Genomic DNA, 14,277 nt, shown 5'->3' with positions numbered 1-14,277 from the left:
ACATTTTATTTTGACTTTTTTCTTGAAATTTAACGATTTTTTCTCATAATTTAATGACTTTATTCTCAACATTTTATCTCGACTTTTTTTCTCGAAATTTAACGACTTTTTTTCTCATAATTTAACAAATTTGTTCTCATAATCTAACGAGTTTTTTCTCATAATTTAATGAGTTTATTCTCAACATTTTATCTCTACTTTTTTTCTCGAAATTTAACGACTTTTTTTCTCATAATTTAACAAATTTGTTCTCGTGACTTAACGACTTTTTTCTCATAATTTAATGACTTTATTCTCAACATTTTATCTCGACTTTTTCCTCGAAATTTATCAAGTTTTTTCTCATAATTTAATGAGTTTATTCTCAACATTTTATTTTGACTTTTTTCTTGAAATTTAACGATTTTTTCTCATAATTTAATGACTTTATTCTCAACATTTTATCTCGACTTTTTTTCTCGAAATTTAACGACTTTTTTTCTCATAATTTAACAAATTTGTTCTCATAATCTAACGAGTTTTTTCTCATAATTTAATGACTTTATTCTCAACATTTTATCTCGACTTTTTTTCTCGAAATTTAACGACTTTTTTTCTCATAATTTAACAAATTTGTTCTCATAATCTAACGAGTTTTTTCTCATAATTTAATGACTTTATTCTCAACATCTTATCTCGACTTTCTTCTCGAAATTTAACAAGTTTTTTCTCATAATTTGAGTTTATTCTCAACATTTTATTTTGACTTTTTTCTCGAAATTTAACAAGTTTTTTCTCGAAATTTAACAACTTTAATCTCGAGATGGTTTTATTTTTTTATTATTGCTTGGCCCTAATCCTCTTCCGTACGGTAGTGTATTTTAATAAAAGAAAAAAGATTTTGAATCCCAGATTTTCAATGTGGTCTCAGACCTTTGGACCCCACTGTATAATTGTTTATATACTCAACATATTCACTTCAATATTTTAAACATTGTTTTTGCATGTACACTCATTGCTAAGCTCCGCCTCTGTCCCTAAACCTCATACCCATCTGACCTCCTCCGCTGGGACCAGCTGTCGTAACCCAGTCTCCCAGCAGAACCTTCGGACAGTTCCCATCCAGACTGTGCAAGTAACTGCTGCTCTTCATCTTGCTCAAGATGTTCTCCTGAAGACCTGGTGTCAAATGACAGCAAAATAACAAAATAAGTAATGTATAGTTAATTTAACTATTCAAAGTAGTGTTAGCACACCCAAACTCAGTCTGACTTATCTGCTCGCATAAAACTTCAATATAAATATTGCAACGTTCTAACCAAACAAGGTCTTAGTCAGGCAATAGGAACAACAAATAAGGGATTTCATATTCACATATATAGTAAACACACTCCTGATAAAATACAATGGCAATCAGCAAACTAACCAATTATCCAATAAGCTAAAAGAAGATATCAAATCTTGTTTGGTCAAAACAATGCAAATTATTGAAGTTTTATGGGTGCTGTTTTTTTACACACTTTAAAGCTAATTAAATGGAAAAGAACACAGACAGGTAATTTATGGCAAGGGGCAACATGATCTTCTACTGTCTTGATAGGATCACATGAATTAGTTAGAGGGGACAAAATGAGCACCCTGAGTCAAATAAGGACATGATTTATATTGAAGTGCTCTGAACTGGTAAGTATAGAAACACTTTAAATAAAAAGGTAACCTAAAAATGTTAACATCTTAATTAACTGGTTTAAGTCAAAAAGATTATTTAATATTGTTAAATCAACCTAAGTACATTAATTTATACCAACAAAATAAATGTTTATGAGTTAAATCAAGTAAAAATCAGCTCTTTAAGGTAACAATTGCACTTTTTACAATGAAGCTTAAATGGTTAAAAGTTAAATGCTTGTACAAATTACTCATTCCTGGATTAATGTGACTTTAATCCTAAAAGTAAAACCAATCATGCAATACCTGCTTTGTGTTATTCTATGTGGACCGAGCTCTGATGGCAGAGGCACCTGAAATAATGACAAATTAGAGAAATGACATAAGAGAATGACATATTTCTGAAATAGAAGTTCATTATTGCAATCCTGAAGTAGGTCATGTCAGGTGATTCATTATCGATGGGAATATCCTTTTTTTATACCAGTACAGTACAACAGGGTCAATGACTTGATGCTCTTTGTCATTTAAAATTTAAAATAGCATCAAAAATGCAATTGATGTAAAAATGCATAGGAAAATATCAAAAATCTGTCATTTTTGAAGAGCTTAAAATAAGAAAAATAGTGGTATATCATCTGGAGAATTTAAAGTACCCCTGTAATCAATCATTTTATCCCTTAAAACTCATCTTTGATCACCAAAATGACATTTAAATGTTTTTTACTGTGAAAAAAAATGTCTTCATGCCTTAAAATAGCTTGAATGTAACTCTAAACCCTTGCCTCATTTAGTATATACGGATCAATGAATATGCAAATTAGCCCCGCCTCCACTCACTCACGCAGCTCAGAGATGAACCCTCTCAACTTATTAAAAACACCACATAGACATATGAACAACATTAAAAAATTTTCACCACAGGGAGTCTTTAAAAAACAAATGGTTTCATTATTAAAATATTGTAATTCTTGAAATATTGGCATAGTCTTTTAATATAATTTCTTTTGAAAAAGACGTGAAGCAATTTTGTTCTAAAATATTATTTAAAATGTTGTCAGGCAAATCACAGTTTAACTAACATGAAAACAATAAAAAACAGAGGGGCCCTGTGTGGAAAAAAATACTTTCAAAAATATGTTTAAATACCTTTTTTTTTTTTTTTTTAAATAATTTTGAGTTGTGAGATATACAGTGTTTGATGCACATTTTGGTAACATACAGAGTGAGCCGTGCAGTAATGCCTGTGGGGGGCGCTCTGATAATATTCCAGTAGTCTCTCGGCCAGGGAAATCCGCCGCAAGAGGCTCTCAATGAACCGTCGCAAACGAACCTTCCCACACATCTCATGCTGCGCCGCTGCTTCCAGAAACTTCTGGATGGTAACAACTTCCCTGCAATACAGTAAAAGGTAGTTACTGAAGAAGAGCCCTTTTACTGAAGAAAAAATAAGTGTGTGTAAAAATAAGCCACAGAGTTGAGCACTTTCTCCATTTGTCATTCAAACACTGTATAACGTGGAACACAAAAGAAGAATGTTCAGTAATAGGTTTTCCAAAAAAGGCCATCAAGTAACATTGTATGGAAAAGACAAGAGCAGGACATTCTGCTAAACATCTCTTTTTGTGTTTCACAGAGGAAAGAAAATCACTTTGTTTCGAAACTCATGAGGACAAGTAATTGTGCACTGTTCCTTTAAGAAGAGGTCATCCGAAACCCATACTGATAAACCACAAATCTGGTGACGTATTCACAAAGCTTAAATAAATATTTAACAGGGACAATTCACTTAAAAATGAAAACTGTGTCATCAATTACACACTCTCATGTCGTTCCAAACCCATAAGACTTTCATCAGACTTCACAAATGAAGATATTTTTAAAGAAATCTGAGAGATTTCTGTCCCTTCATTCAAAGTCTATACACCTATTCAATCTGACAGTTCAAAACATTCAAAAAGAGATCATAAAATAAAGCCATATGAATCGAGCGGTTTAATGCAAGTCTTCTGAAGAGACACGATGGCTTTATATGATGAACAGATTTAATTTAAGCTTTTATTCTATGGAGGACGAGAAATGACTTAAGTATAAATAAATAAATACGTGAATGCAGAATTAAATAAATAAATAAATGTATAAATAAATAAATGAAGAAATAAAAATAGAAATACATAAGTAAATAAATAATTAAATGCTGAAATAAATAAATAAATGCAGATGACGTACATAAATGAATGAATACATAAATAAATAATTCTGTCAAGTGTCATTTTTAATTGTGCTATTTTTGTACTATTTGTGTTATATTAAATTTTTTCTACATTTATTTATTTATTTCTACATTTTTTATTTGTTTATTTAAGCATCTATTTATTTATTTATTCATTTATTTTATTCATTCATTTATTTACTGATGTATTTCTACATTTATTTATTTATGTATTTCTATATTTATTTCTTCATATTTATTTCTACATTTATTTATGTATTTCTATATTTATTACTTCATATTTATTTATGTATTTCTACATTTATTTATTTCAGCATTTATTTATTTATTTATTTATTCATTTTTTTATGTATTTCTATATTTATTACTTCAAATATTTATTTATGTATTCATACATTTATTTATTTATTTCTATATTTATTTCTTCATATTTATTTCTACATTTATTTATTTATGTATTTCTATATTTATTACTTCATATTTATTTATGTATTTCTACATTTATTTATTTCAGCATTTATTTATTTAGTTATGTATTTCTATATTTATTACTTCATATATTTATTTATGTATTCATACATTTATTTATTTATTTCAGCATTTATTTATTTATGTATTTCTATATTTATTACTTCATATATTTATTTATGTATTTCTACATTATTTATTTATTTCAGAATTTATTTATTTTTTCATTTATTTATGTATTTCTACATTTTTTATTTATTTATTTCAGAATTTATTTATTTATTTTTTCATTTATTTATGTATTTCTATATTTATTTCTTCATATATTTATTTCTTCATTTATTTATGTATTTCTACATGTATTTATTTATTTATGTATTTCTATATTTATTTCTTCATTTATTTATGTATTTATGCATTTATTTATGTATTTCTACATTTATTTATTTATTTCTATATTTATTACTTCATATATTTATTTATGTATTTCTACATTTTTTATTTATTTCAGAATTTATTTATTTCTTTTTTCATTTATGTATTTCTATATTTATTTCTTCATATATTTATGTATTTCTACATGTATTTTTTTATTTAATTCTGCATTTATGTATTCATTAATTAATTAATTTATTTATTTATACTTAAGTCATTTCTCGTTCTCCATATTATTCACATATAAAAATTGATCAGCGATCATACATAGAGCCCTCAAATATGTTAAACAGAAGCTCAACCGTCCTCGCTTGATGTGGGAGAACAAACCTTATCGAATATTGTGGAAGCTCAAACAAACTTTGCGCATACATAAGCTTCCAGTTACCAAATTTGAGCGCTTTATGTATGATCTCTCTGTATGTATGTAACTCTTTAAATCTTTCACTCACTGTTCTCTCTGCTCCAACTCGTGCTCCGAGATGCTGAGCTGCTGCCTCAGTGTGGCGATCACCATAACAGCGGCGTCTACCTGTCTGCTGAGCGCTCGCTCTCGCTCCAGCACTTCCTGTTTCTCCTGGGCCAGGTGATGCGAGTGAGCGCGCTCACACAGGATAGCCGTGTCCGTCTGCGCCAGCTCTGAACTCAGCCGCAGCAGACGCCGTTCCATGCTGCTATTGGCTGTCCTCATCATCCCCTCCAGCCTCTTCTCCACTGACGCCACTGGAGCCGAGAGGGGTCCAGCACCAGCTGATGCGTCCCCAACGCTGAGGCTCCTCTCGGGGGGCGTGAGCTTTTGATTGGCGGGCTGCTGGGATGGAGCTTGGTCGACGGCGAATATGTGTTTGTGTTCTCCTCTCGTAGTTGAGTTAGTATTGGTGCCGGCATCACGTACTTTATGCGTGTCGGAATTGGAGATTTTGCAGCCTTCCATACGGTCCGTGTTACAGAAATCCCTTGTGGATAGGAGGCTGATGTCATGTTTAGTGTGGAACGGGTGGCTGTATTCAAGGTGAGCTCTGAGAGAAGAAAGACTGTGGAAACGTTCGTGCTCTCCGCATCGCGGGCAGCGGAAAGGAAGTTGAGGAGGGGCCCCGGCTCCACACGCCTGACCGTTCTTCACAAACAGCGCTGTGTTGCGTGTGCACACTTTCTGCTGCATGACACAGATAACCTGTCAACAAAAATATAACAAATTTGGTACCACAGTTCTTAGATATAAAAAACCTTATAGCAGAAATGCCAAACCAGGGTCCGCAGGCTAGAGTTGGCCTGTGATGACCATTGATTTGGCCCACCATATCACAACAGGGGGAAAATACCTGTCATTGAAGCATTATCTTCATTTCTAAAGTATCTTTTTTTTTTTATCGTGTCAACTTTAATATAACATAGTTGGATATAATGCAACATTTACGTTCATCCCAAGGCACTCAAGTTTGATTTTTGGTCCTCGTAGTAAAAAGTTTGTTCACCTCTGCCTTATAGAATAGAAAAGCCTATAGAAAGAACAACCATAAACAGGATTCTACCTTAGTCACAGACAAATATATCAGGCAGGCTGATTAATCTGTCTATATTTGTCAATACACATTATTTGCATATAATACAAATATTTTTGAGTAGTATTTAAAACAAAAAGTTTTGTCAATGCACATTATTTGAATATAATACAAATATTTGTAATGATTTTGTAATGATTTTCTTGTCAATGGGCATTATTTGCATATGTGCAAATATTTGTAGTGCTTTTTTTATCATTTATAAAATAAATGGTCTTGTCAATGCACATCCCACATGAAAAAAGTACTATAGTAATTTATAGTAAATTCTACAGTGTTTACAGTGTCATTTGTTTATATTACTATAGTTGTTATATTACCACAGCAACTATAGAATTACCACAACAAATTAATTCAAGTACTATAGTATAGTAGTACAGTATAGTATTTACTATAAATTACTATAGTATTTTCACGTGGGATTATTTGCAAAAATGCAAATATTTGTAGAGATTTTTGAGTAATTAAAAAAATGTAATATGTAAAAAAGTGCAAATATCTGTTTTCAGGTATTTTTCATTGTGTATTTTTCATGTTAGGATGGTGAAGTAACTAGCTATTTAGCCTACATTAGCTCCTGCTGGTAGATGTTGCATGAATCTGAATTAAAAAAATATATATAATTTGTAACAGCGCCTTCCAATTTATAATTAATTAGGTCTTATGTTTTATCCTGCTTTCACGTTTTTGTCAACTCTACTGGGACATGTTGTCACAAAACGTCAACAAGCATTAAAGGGTTAGTTCACCCAAAAATGAAAATTCTTTCATTTATTACTCACCCTCATGCTGTTTTACACCCTTAAGTCCTTCGTTCATCTTCGGAACACAAATTAAGATATTTTAGTTGAAATCCGATGGCTCCGTGAGGCCATCGGATTTCATAAAAACATATTTAAATTGGTTCATGCGAGTACAGTGGTTCAATATTAATATTATTTTTGGTGCGCCAAAAAAACCAAAATAACGACTTATTTAGTGATGGCCGATTTCAAAACACTGCTTCGTGAAGCTTCAGAGCGTTATGAATCAGCGTGTCGAATCAGCGGTTCGGATCGCCAAAGTCACATGATTTCAGCAGTTTGGCGGTTTGACACGAATCATGATTCGACACGCTGATTCATTATGCTCCGAATCTTCCTGAAGCAGTGTTTTAAAATCGGCCATCACTATATAAGTCGTTATTTTGTTTTGTTTTTTAGCGCACCAAAAATATTCTCGTCGCTTTATAATATTAATATTTAACCATTGTACTCACATGAACTGATTTAAATATGTTTTTAGTGCATTAATGGATCTTGAGAGAAGAAATGTCATTGCTCCCTACGCAGGCCACACTGAGCCATCGGATTTCAACAAAAATATCTTAATTTGTGGAACGGCATGAGGTTGAGTAATACATTTTTGGGTGAACTAGCCCTTTAAATGAACTGTATCTTTTTTCCTGGGCAATACTTGTGGAAATGTTCAACAGATTTTTTGTAGCCCAGATATTAAAGTATGTGCTTATACAGAAATTAGCTTTTAAAATACAGCTAAGATGGGAAATATTCAATGGAGCAAAAGTGTGACAATTTGCCCCGGACAGTATCTGGATTATATCGGCCACCCTGAGCTCTCTGTATATCGGCATTGACTATTGAAAAATCCATATCTGTCGACACCTAACGTTAGTCAGCATCCCTCACTGTCTAACTGGTCATTTTTTACTGGAGCAAGCTTTTCTCAAAGCCTTACATAGACAGAATGCATGACTGTATCATTAAAATACAAATAAGACAGTATGCTGATGGTGACAGAGAAACGACTTGTCACGACTAGGTTGCGTGCTAGATATTCATTCAGTACACAAAGACAATTTCCATCCACTATTTTAGTATGTTCTCTCTTAATTTCAGCATATCCATGGTTTAAATAGGTTAATGTAAAGCTTTGGCAAATCAAATGCATGCACGTCGATGGTGAGATCAAATGCATTTGCAAATGTTTGACTTACATGCTTTTAATGACCCACAATTTTTTCTATACTTACATAAAACTGCCAAAGCGATATTTATGCAAATCTTCTTATGCAAGCAGGCGATCTACTGGCCAGAGTCTGAAATCAGACAGGTAGTCAGCTGACATTATCTATAACACCAAGCATGCGATCATACCTTAATGAACGAGCTCCAATGGGATTGTGTTTTGCAACCTTTAATCAAACTGTTGATCCTTCGGATTATCTGTTGCTTGATATTTCAGTCCGAACCCCACTGGCCACCCTCTCTGATTGAGATACAGTGAAACGATATCTAGGTGTATGAAGTCATCTGGGTACTAACGACGTTGTCAAGAATGAGCGTGACAGCAGCGACAGAGGTGATATTGATTTCTTATCATATGATGCTGAATGCAGTTTTCGTGTGCAAAATGGTTATAAAATGTCATCGCATTATGTGTAAAATTACAATCGATCTAAAAAGATCCAGCAGCCACTGACTGAACAGATTCGGTCAGATTCATTAGAATGCAGTGCGGCAGACCGTCAGTCTAATCTATTTAAAGACAGACGGGGGAGATGAGCACAAAATCACAGCGTTAACATTAAACTCGCTTTGTAATTATTAGCATAAACTAGTTTTAAATGTAGTATATTTATATATTAGTATGGTGTTCATCAAATCTATTAACAAATTTGACTTATTTAAGCACACATATTAGTTTTTTCGCTACCGCAACCCTTCTCAGTTTAAAAATGGTATCGCCCAACTGTTGTATAGGCAACGGTGAGCTTTGGAAGGAGCTGATTGGTCGATTTGCGGTTGTGTAATCCGTTGGTTTGTTGTGCGGAGAGGGGCTTGTCTCGAGGAAGAGGCCAGTATGGATCCACCGCGGGATATTCAACATTTTAAACGAAATATTGCCACTCGATCCACGGTATCATCGTGTTCCTCTCTAGCCATGGAAATCAAGAGAAAGAAAATAAGAGAAAGCATGTTTTTTCAAAATGAGGTGAGTCTGTTAAAATTCGCGTTATAGTTTTTCATGTCTGTAATGTGATTCGAGACTAACCGCCACATTCAATGCTTTTCCCAGGCCAAAAACAGACATATGAAGCGATGCACAAGTGTGCATGACACACAGCAGATTATAGAAGACATGAATTTGTTGTACATAAGACAGACTTCTAAGAAACTAAAGGTAGTCTGGGGAGAGTGTGATCAGGTTTCATTCATATTCTCTCTATATACCATGTTATGTGTTGGAAACATCATCAAACATCTCCTAAAAACTGTATTGCTTCTTAGAAAGTGTCAATGTTTAGATGTTTTTGTCCAAATAGTCTTCACTACCCACTTGCGGGATCCGATTCTTGGGCGAATCGTTTCATGTGAATCGGATCTTTTTAGTGGTTCTGTTAAACTGGTTCTCAAAACAAATCTGAGCCTGCGTCTCAGTGTGCATTCTATTCATCCTAAATAGTATGTGACATTAGTAATATTCAATACTATTTAGGGTGAATAGTATGCACATTGGGATGCAGGGTGAGTGAATTGTTCACGAATCGTTCTGAATTATTGCGAGCGGTTTTTGCGTCAACAAATCGCTGACTCACTTAAACGAATGAGCCAAGAACCAGTAATTGAGCTAATAGTTAAATAATGAAATGACTATTAATAAACTAAACAACATAATTAAAACTAGTGTGTGCCTCAATATGCTTTATTGGAGCGTGTAGTGTCCAAGTGATAACGAATGGACAAAAGAATTATTGAATCTATTTTTTAAAAGAACCGATTCGCCGAAAATGACTCGGACTTCCATTACTTCCACTCACTTTCATCAATCCATGTACCATTGTCAGTTCTAAGAGACCTGCTTTTCCTCTTATGATAATAATGGCTTAAAGTAGGGTGAGCTCTTCTTCTGTTCAGTTATTTTAATATTACTTCATTGCATCATTCACATTCATTGGTGTCCAGACCATTGGTGCCCAATGCCCTCATCTCTCCATAAATCAGCATGCACCTGCATCAGGAGTTATTGTGTAGAATAGACTGTGTGGTAGAGTCATTCTCTTTCATGACATTATTCCTCTTGTCTGAATTAGTTTTTACCCAGAACTGCTTTGAGAGCTCTTGTTTATAAAGCTACAGTATGGATTTCACCCTTCCCAATAGGACTGTGACATTCAAGAGAAGCTGGAGTTTGAGATGCGAATGAGAGCCGGGGCTTACAAGCTTCTGGTTGCCAGCACTAAAAAAGAGCAGGTGTTGGACGCTTCCAGGAGTCTGTTAACCTGTAATGCCAGAATTAAAGCCTACATGAGTGAAGGCCAGAGGAGGAAAGAGCAGCAGGACATCAGAAGGTTAGAACAGCAGGTGTATTTAGTGGAAAATTATCTTATTTTTAATGTAAATTAACAAACATGCATTAAAATAATACATTTTTATTTAAAAAAAAAAAAAAAATCCTTTTTTTTCTTAGATCCTCAGTCTCTCAGGATCAAATCCCTTGTAATGGAAAGGTAGCCATATCTGGTAAGGAATCAGTTTTTTTTTTTTTTTTTTTTTTTTTTCTCCTCATATAACCCAGTTTGTTATAGTTGTTAATAATATCTCATTGTTTCTTTGGTTCATGTATTTTTCATTTACCTATCCAGGTCTGCGAATTCCATTGTTTTGGAAAGATTCAGAACACTTTAACAGCAAAGGAAGTGAGTGACAATATAAAAACTATTATATTGTAACTATTGTAATTATTTATTAAATGCAAAGATATGCTGTCTGTTTTGGTTTTTATTAATTGAATGGTTTTGCTTACACACCCTACAGTTCAAAAGTTCAGTTTGAGTCAGTAAGATTTGTTTTTTTTAAGAAATTAATACTTTTATTCAGCAACAACATACTGTAGTACACTGATCAAAAGTGACAGTAAAGACATTTATAAATAACAAATGATTTCTAATTCATATAAATGCTTTCCTATTCATTAAAGAATCTTGAAAAATATCAGTTTCCACAAAAATATTAAGCTGCACAACTGTTTTCAAAATTGATAATAAGAAATGTTTCTTGAGCAATAAATCGGAATATTAGAATGATTTCTGATGGATCATGTGACACTGAAGACTGGAGTAATGCTGAAAATGCAGCTTTTATATTTTTAATTTATTTAGTTTTAAGTAAACACCCCCTTGGTGAGAGACTTCTTTCAAAAACATGCAACACATCTTAACAACCACAAACTTATGAACTGTAATGTGTATGTATATTTTAAATAATATCTTCATATTGTCATTTATCCTCATGTCATGCATATCTGAACCCAACAGATGCACAGCGGGTGGCAGTCTTTTGTTTGATAAAGATTGGTTTAGAGATTTTTGACACAGAAATGGTGATTGCAGACCCCTCAATGACCGATATTTGCTTTGAAGGTGTCAAAATTTTGTAAGTTCTCAGCTTTCCCTATTTCACTGCAAATTTACAGTCATTTGAAAACTATAATAAAATATGATTGTTTAAAAATCTGACTGCTGTGGAGTCCTGAGCTCAATTTCAATCATTTGAACAGCTCTGACGCGAAGCCGGACTTTGAACTGACGTTTGAGCTGTATAGCTGTGGACTGGAGGAGGATGCAACCTTTGTCAACACTCCCAAAAAACTGGCAAGGAAGCTGCGCTCCTCTTTTGGCAGATCTTCAGGCAGGAAACTCTGCCCTCTTCTGGATGGAGGAGACCCAGACACTTTCCTCCAGTCCAACCCAATACCATTGTATGCAAGGATGGATATAATTTCTATTACCTTAATAATTAAATTGTAGTACCAGAGAATTGCATGTTAATTTTTGTGTGTGTGTGTGTGTGTGTGTGTGTCAGAGGTGCACGGTACTCCTTGCTGGCCTACACCACACTGGGCTTGGAACAGGCAGAGGGATCTTTCCAGTCTCATTCTCTTATAATTCTGCAAAATGGTAAGTGCAAACCAGCTGCATTTTAATAATTGACTAGCATAGTGTTTCTGATCTTCTGCTATTGGTCTGTCAGTGGAGGCTTCGTCATGGCTGCCGCTGTATGGAAACCTGTGCTGTCAGCTGGTGGCACAACCTGACTGCATGACACAAGACATGATGAGCAGTTACCTGAGCCAACAGGTAAGACATCAACTGGTCTTTTTTTCTAGGAAAATTATATAGCATAAGGATTCATATCATCATTTTTAAATGAAATTTGTAAAATCAGCATTTTGCTTATTGTCCATTTAGCTAAGCATTGAGGGTTTGCAACGCCGCTGTAAGCTATATTGTGTGCTGAAGGCTGGACAGATTTCATGCTATTATACTCCTGAAGAGATTCAAGCAAAAGTGGAGCCCAGCCTCATTATTCCCATAAACCAGGTAAGAAACATTTCTAAAATGGCCACTTTTTTCTTAATCTCAGAATGCAAAACTTTGTTTTTAGTAAGGAATGTATAAGATGTCCACTACATAAAAATTCTTGGTTTTGTGCATGATTGTATATTTTTGCCAAAAGAAAGAGACTGAAAGTGTTCAGAAGACGGATTGAATATAGGTTTTTATTCGTGTATAAACATTGCTCAGCAAACATAAGAAGAGACGTTAAAGAGTTAGTTCACCCAAAAATGAAAATTATGTCATTAATGACTCACCCTCATGTCGTTCCAAAGCCGTAAGACCTCCGTTCATTTTCAGAACACAGTTTAAGATATTTTAGATTTAGTCCGAGAGCTTTCTGTCTCTCCATTGAAAATGTATGTACGGTATACTGTCCATGTCCAGAAAGGTAATAAAAACATCATCAAAGTAGTCCATGTGACATCAGTGGGTTAGTTAGAATTTTTTGAAGCGTCGAAAATACAGTTTGGTCCAAAAATAACAAACTATGACTTTATTCAGCATTGTCTTCTCTTCCGGAGTCCTTTCCAGTGAATTGATTCCATTGAATCCTTTCATCTGTTGGCGTTGGTAATGCACTTTTACGTCGCCGTGTTTTTGTTTTTGGCGATTAGGACATCCGTGACATTTTGAAGCATCGAAAATACATTTTGGTCCAAAAATAACAAAAACTACGACTTTATTCAGCATTGTATTCTCTTCCGGGTCTGTTGCTAATCCGCCTTCACGACTCTGCTTCTTCTTCTTTCCTGTTTTATGGCGGTTGGCATCCAGCTTATTGGTGCATTACCGCCCCCTTCTGCTCCGGAGTGTAGTTCACGACTCCGCAATGATGCTGCTGATGTAAGACGCTGCTGACGTGTTATCTGGTGCGCCCGAGCTTCGTTTACATTCAAGCTATTCTACATTGTTTGTATTTTGGTATTGCTATATTTTTTTAAAATGGTGCATAAGTGTGCATGTCGCGGATGTCCTAATCGCAAAAAACAACCACGGCGACGTAAAAGTGCATTACCAACGCCGACAGATGAAAGGATTCAATGGAATCAGTTAAAAAAAAAAAGCTCTCGGACTAAATCTAAAATATCTTAAACTGTGTTCTGAAGATGAACGGAGGTCTTACGGGTTTGGAACAACTTGAGGGTGAGTCATTAATGACATAATTTTCATTTTTGGGTGAACTAACCCTTTAAAGTGCTGTGTAACATGAGAATGAACCTCATTGGTTCTCGCATGCTTGTGCTTCCATTTACCATATCAGATGTGTCCATTGATGAATGTTTTTATGTGAATAAAAGCCTAAATTCAATCTGTTCATCATATAAAGAGGTTTGGACTAAACTGCTCTTCATTTGGATTAATTTTACAATCTCTTAAAGTGATAGTTCACCCAAAAATGAAAGTTCAGACAGTCATAATTTACTCACCCTCAAGCTGTTCCAAACCTGTATGAATTTCTTTCTTCTGTTGAACACAAAAGATATTTTAAAGAAAATGGGTAACCAAACAGTTGATGGACCTAACTGACTTCG

The 14,277-nt window shown here is 34.0% G+C and overlaps 3 protein-coding genes across 13 annotated transcripts in view; 1 reads left to right on the top strand and 2 right to left on the bottom strand.

The window, feature by feature from the left end:
- Positions 1–8,679, bottom strand: part of znf365 (zinc finger protein 365) — a 37,343-nt gene extending 28,664 nt beyond the window's left edge. For 2 of the 6 annotated variants that reach the window (XR_007185011.1, XM_048191658.1), the window contains exons 1-5: positions 8,502–8,638; positions 5,236–5,957; positions 2,870–3,041; positions 1,954–2,000; positions 1,030–1,158 (exon numbers count right to left, since the gene is read on the bottom strand). Coding sequence is in view for 5 of the 6 variants with exons in the window: in XM_048191658.1 (XP_048047615.1) it covers positions 1,030–1,158; positions 1,954–2,000; positions 2,870–3,041; positions 5,236–5,945 (1,058 nt within the window). In the remaining variant the exon portion in view is untranslated. Of the gene's footprint in view, positions 1–827; positions 1,159–1,953; positions 2,001–2,869; positions 3,042–5,235; positions 5,958–8,377; positions 8,456–8,501 lie in introns of those variants that run through there. The other 4 variants (XM_048191656.1, XM_048191659.1, XM_048191654.1 and 1 more) reach the window with 4 other exon arrangements.
- cfap99 (cilia and flagella associated protein 99) overlaps positions 1–14,277 on the bottom strand; it is a 32,342-nt gene that overhangs the window by 4,597 nt on the left and 13,468 nt on the right. For both annotated transcript variants that reach the window (XM_048191651.1, XM_048191652.1), the window contains exon 16: positions 12,923–12,927. In XM_048191651.1, the coding sequence (XP_048047608.1) occupies positions 12,923–12,927 (5 nt within the window). The remainder of the gene's footprint in view (positions 1–12,922; positions 12,928–14,277) is intronic.
- rtkn2 (rhotekin 2) overlaps positions 1–14,277 on the top strand; it is a 33,831-nt gene that overhangs the window by 16,814 nt on the left and 2,740 nt on the right. For 2 of the 5 annotated variants that reach the window (XM_048191647.1, XM_048191648.1), the window contains exons 2-9: positions 10,509–10,696; positions 10,816–10,868; positions 10,991–11,044; positions 11,663–11,780; positions 11,905–12,105; positions 12,210–12,304; positions 12,378–12,484; positions 12,596–12,727. In XM_048191647.1, coding sequence (XP_048047604.1) covers positions 10,542–10,696; positions 10,816–10,868; positions 10,991–11,044; positions 11,663–11,780; positions 11,905–12,105; positions 12,210–12,304; positions 12,378–12,484; positions 12,596–12,727 — 915 coding nt within the window. In that variant the 5' untranslated portion in view covers positions 10,509–10,541. Of the gene's footprint in view, positions 1–8,575; positions 8,707–8,835; positions 9,340–9,423; positions 9,529–10,508; positions 10,697–10,815; positions 10,869–10,990; positions 11,045–11,662; positions 11,781–11,904; positions 12,106–12,209; positions 12,305–12,377; positions 12,485–12,595; positions 12,728–14,277 lie in introns of those variants that run through there. The other 3 variants (XM_048191645.1, XM_048191644.1, XM_048191646.1) reach the window with 3 other exon arrangements.

This window comes from Megalobrama amblycephala, linkage group LG5, assembly GCF_018812025.1.
Source record: "Megalobrama amblycephala isolate DHTTF-2021 linkage group LG5, ASM1881202v1, whole genome shotgun sequence".
In the NCBI taxonomy this organism is placed as follows: Eukaryota; Metazoa; Chordata; class Actinopteri; order Cypriniformes; family Xenocyprididae; genus Megalobrama; species Megalobrama amblycephala.
Note: the sequence above shows the minus strand (reverse complement) of the source record. Positions and strands in the feature narration are given on the sequence as shown.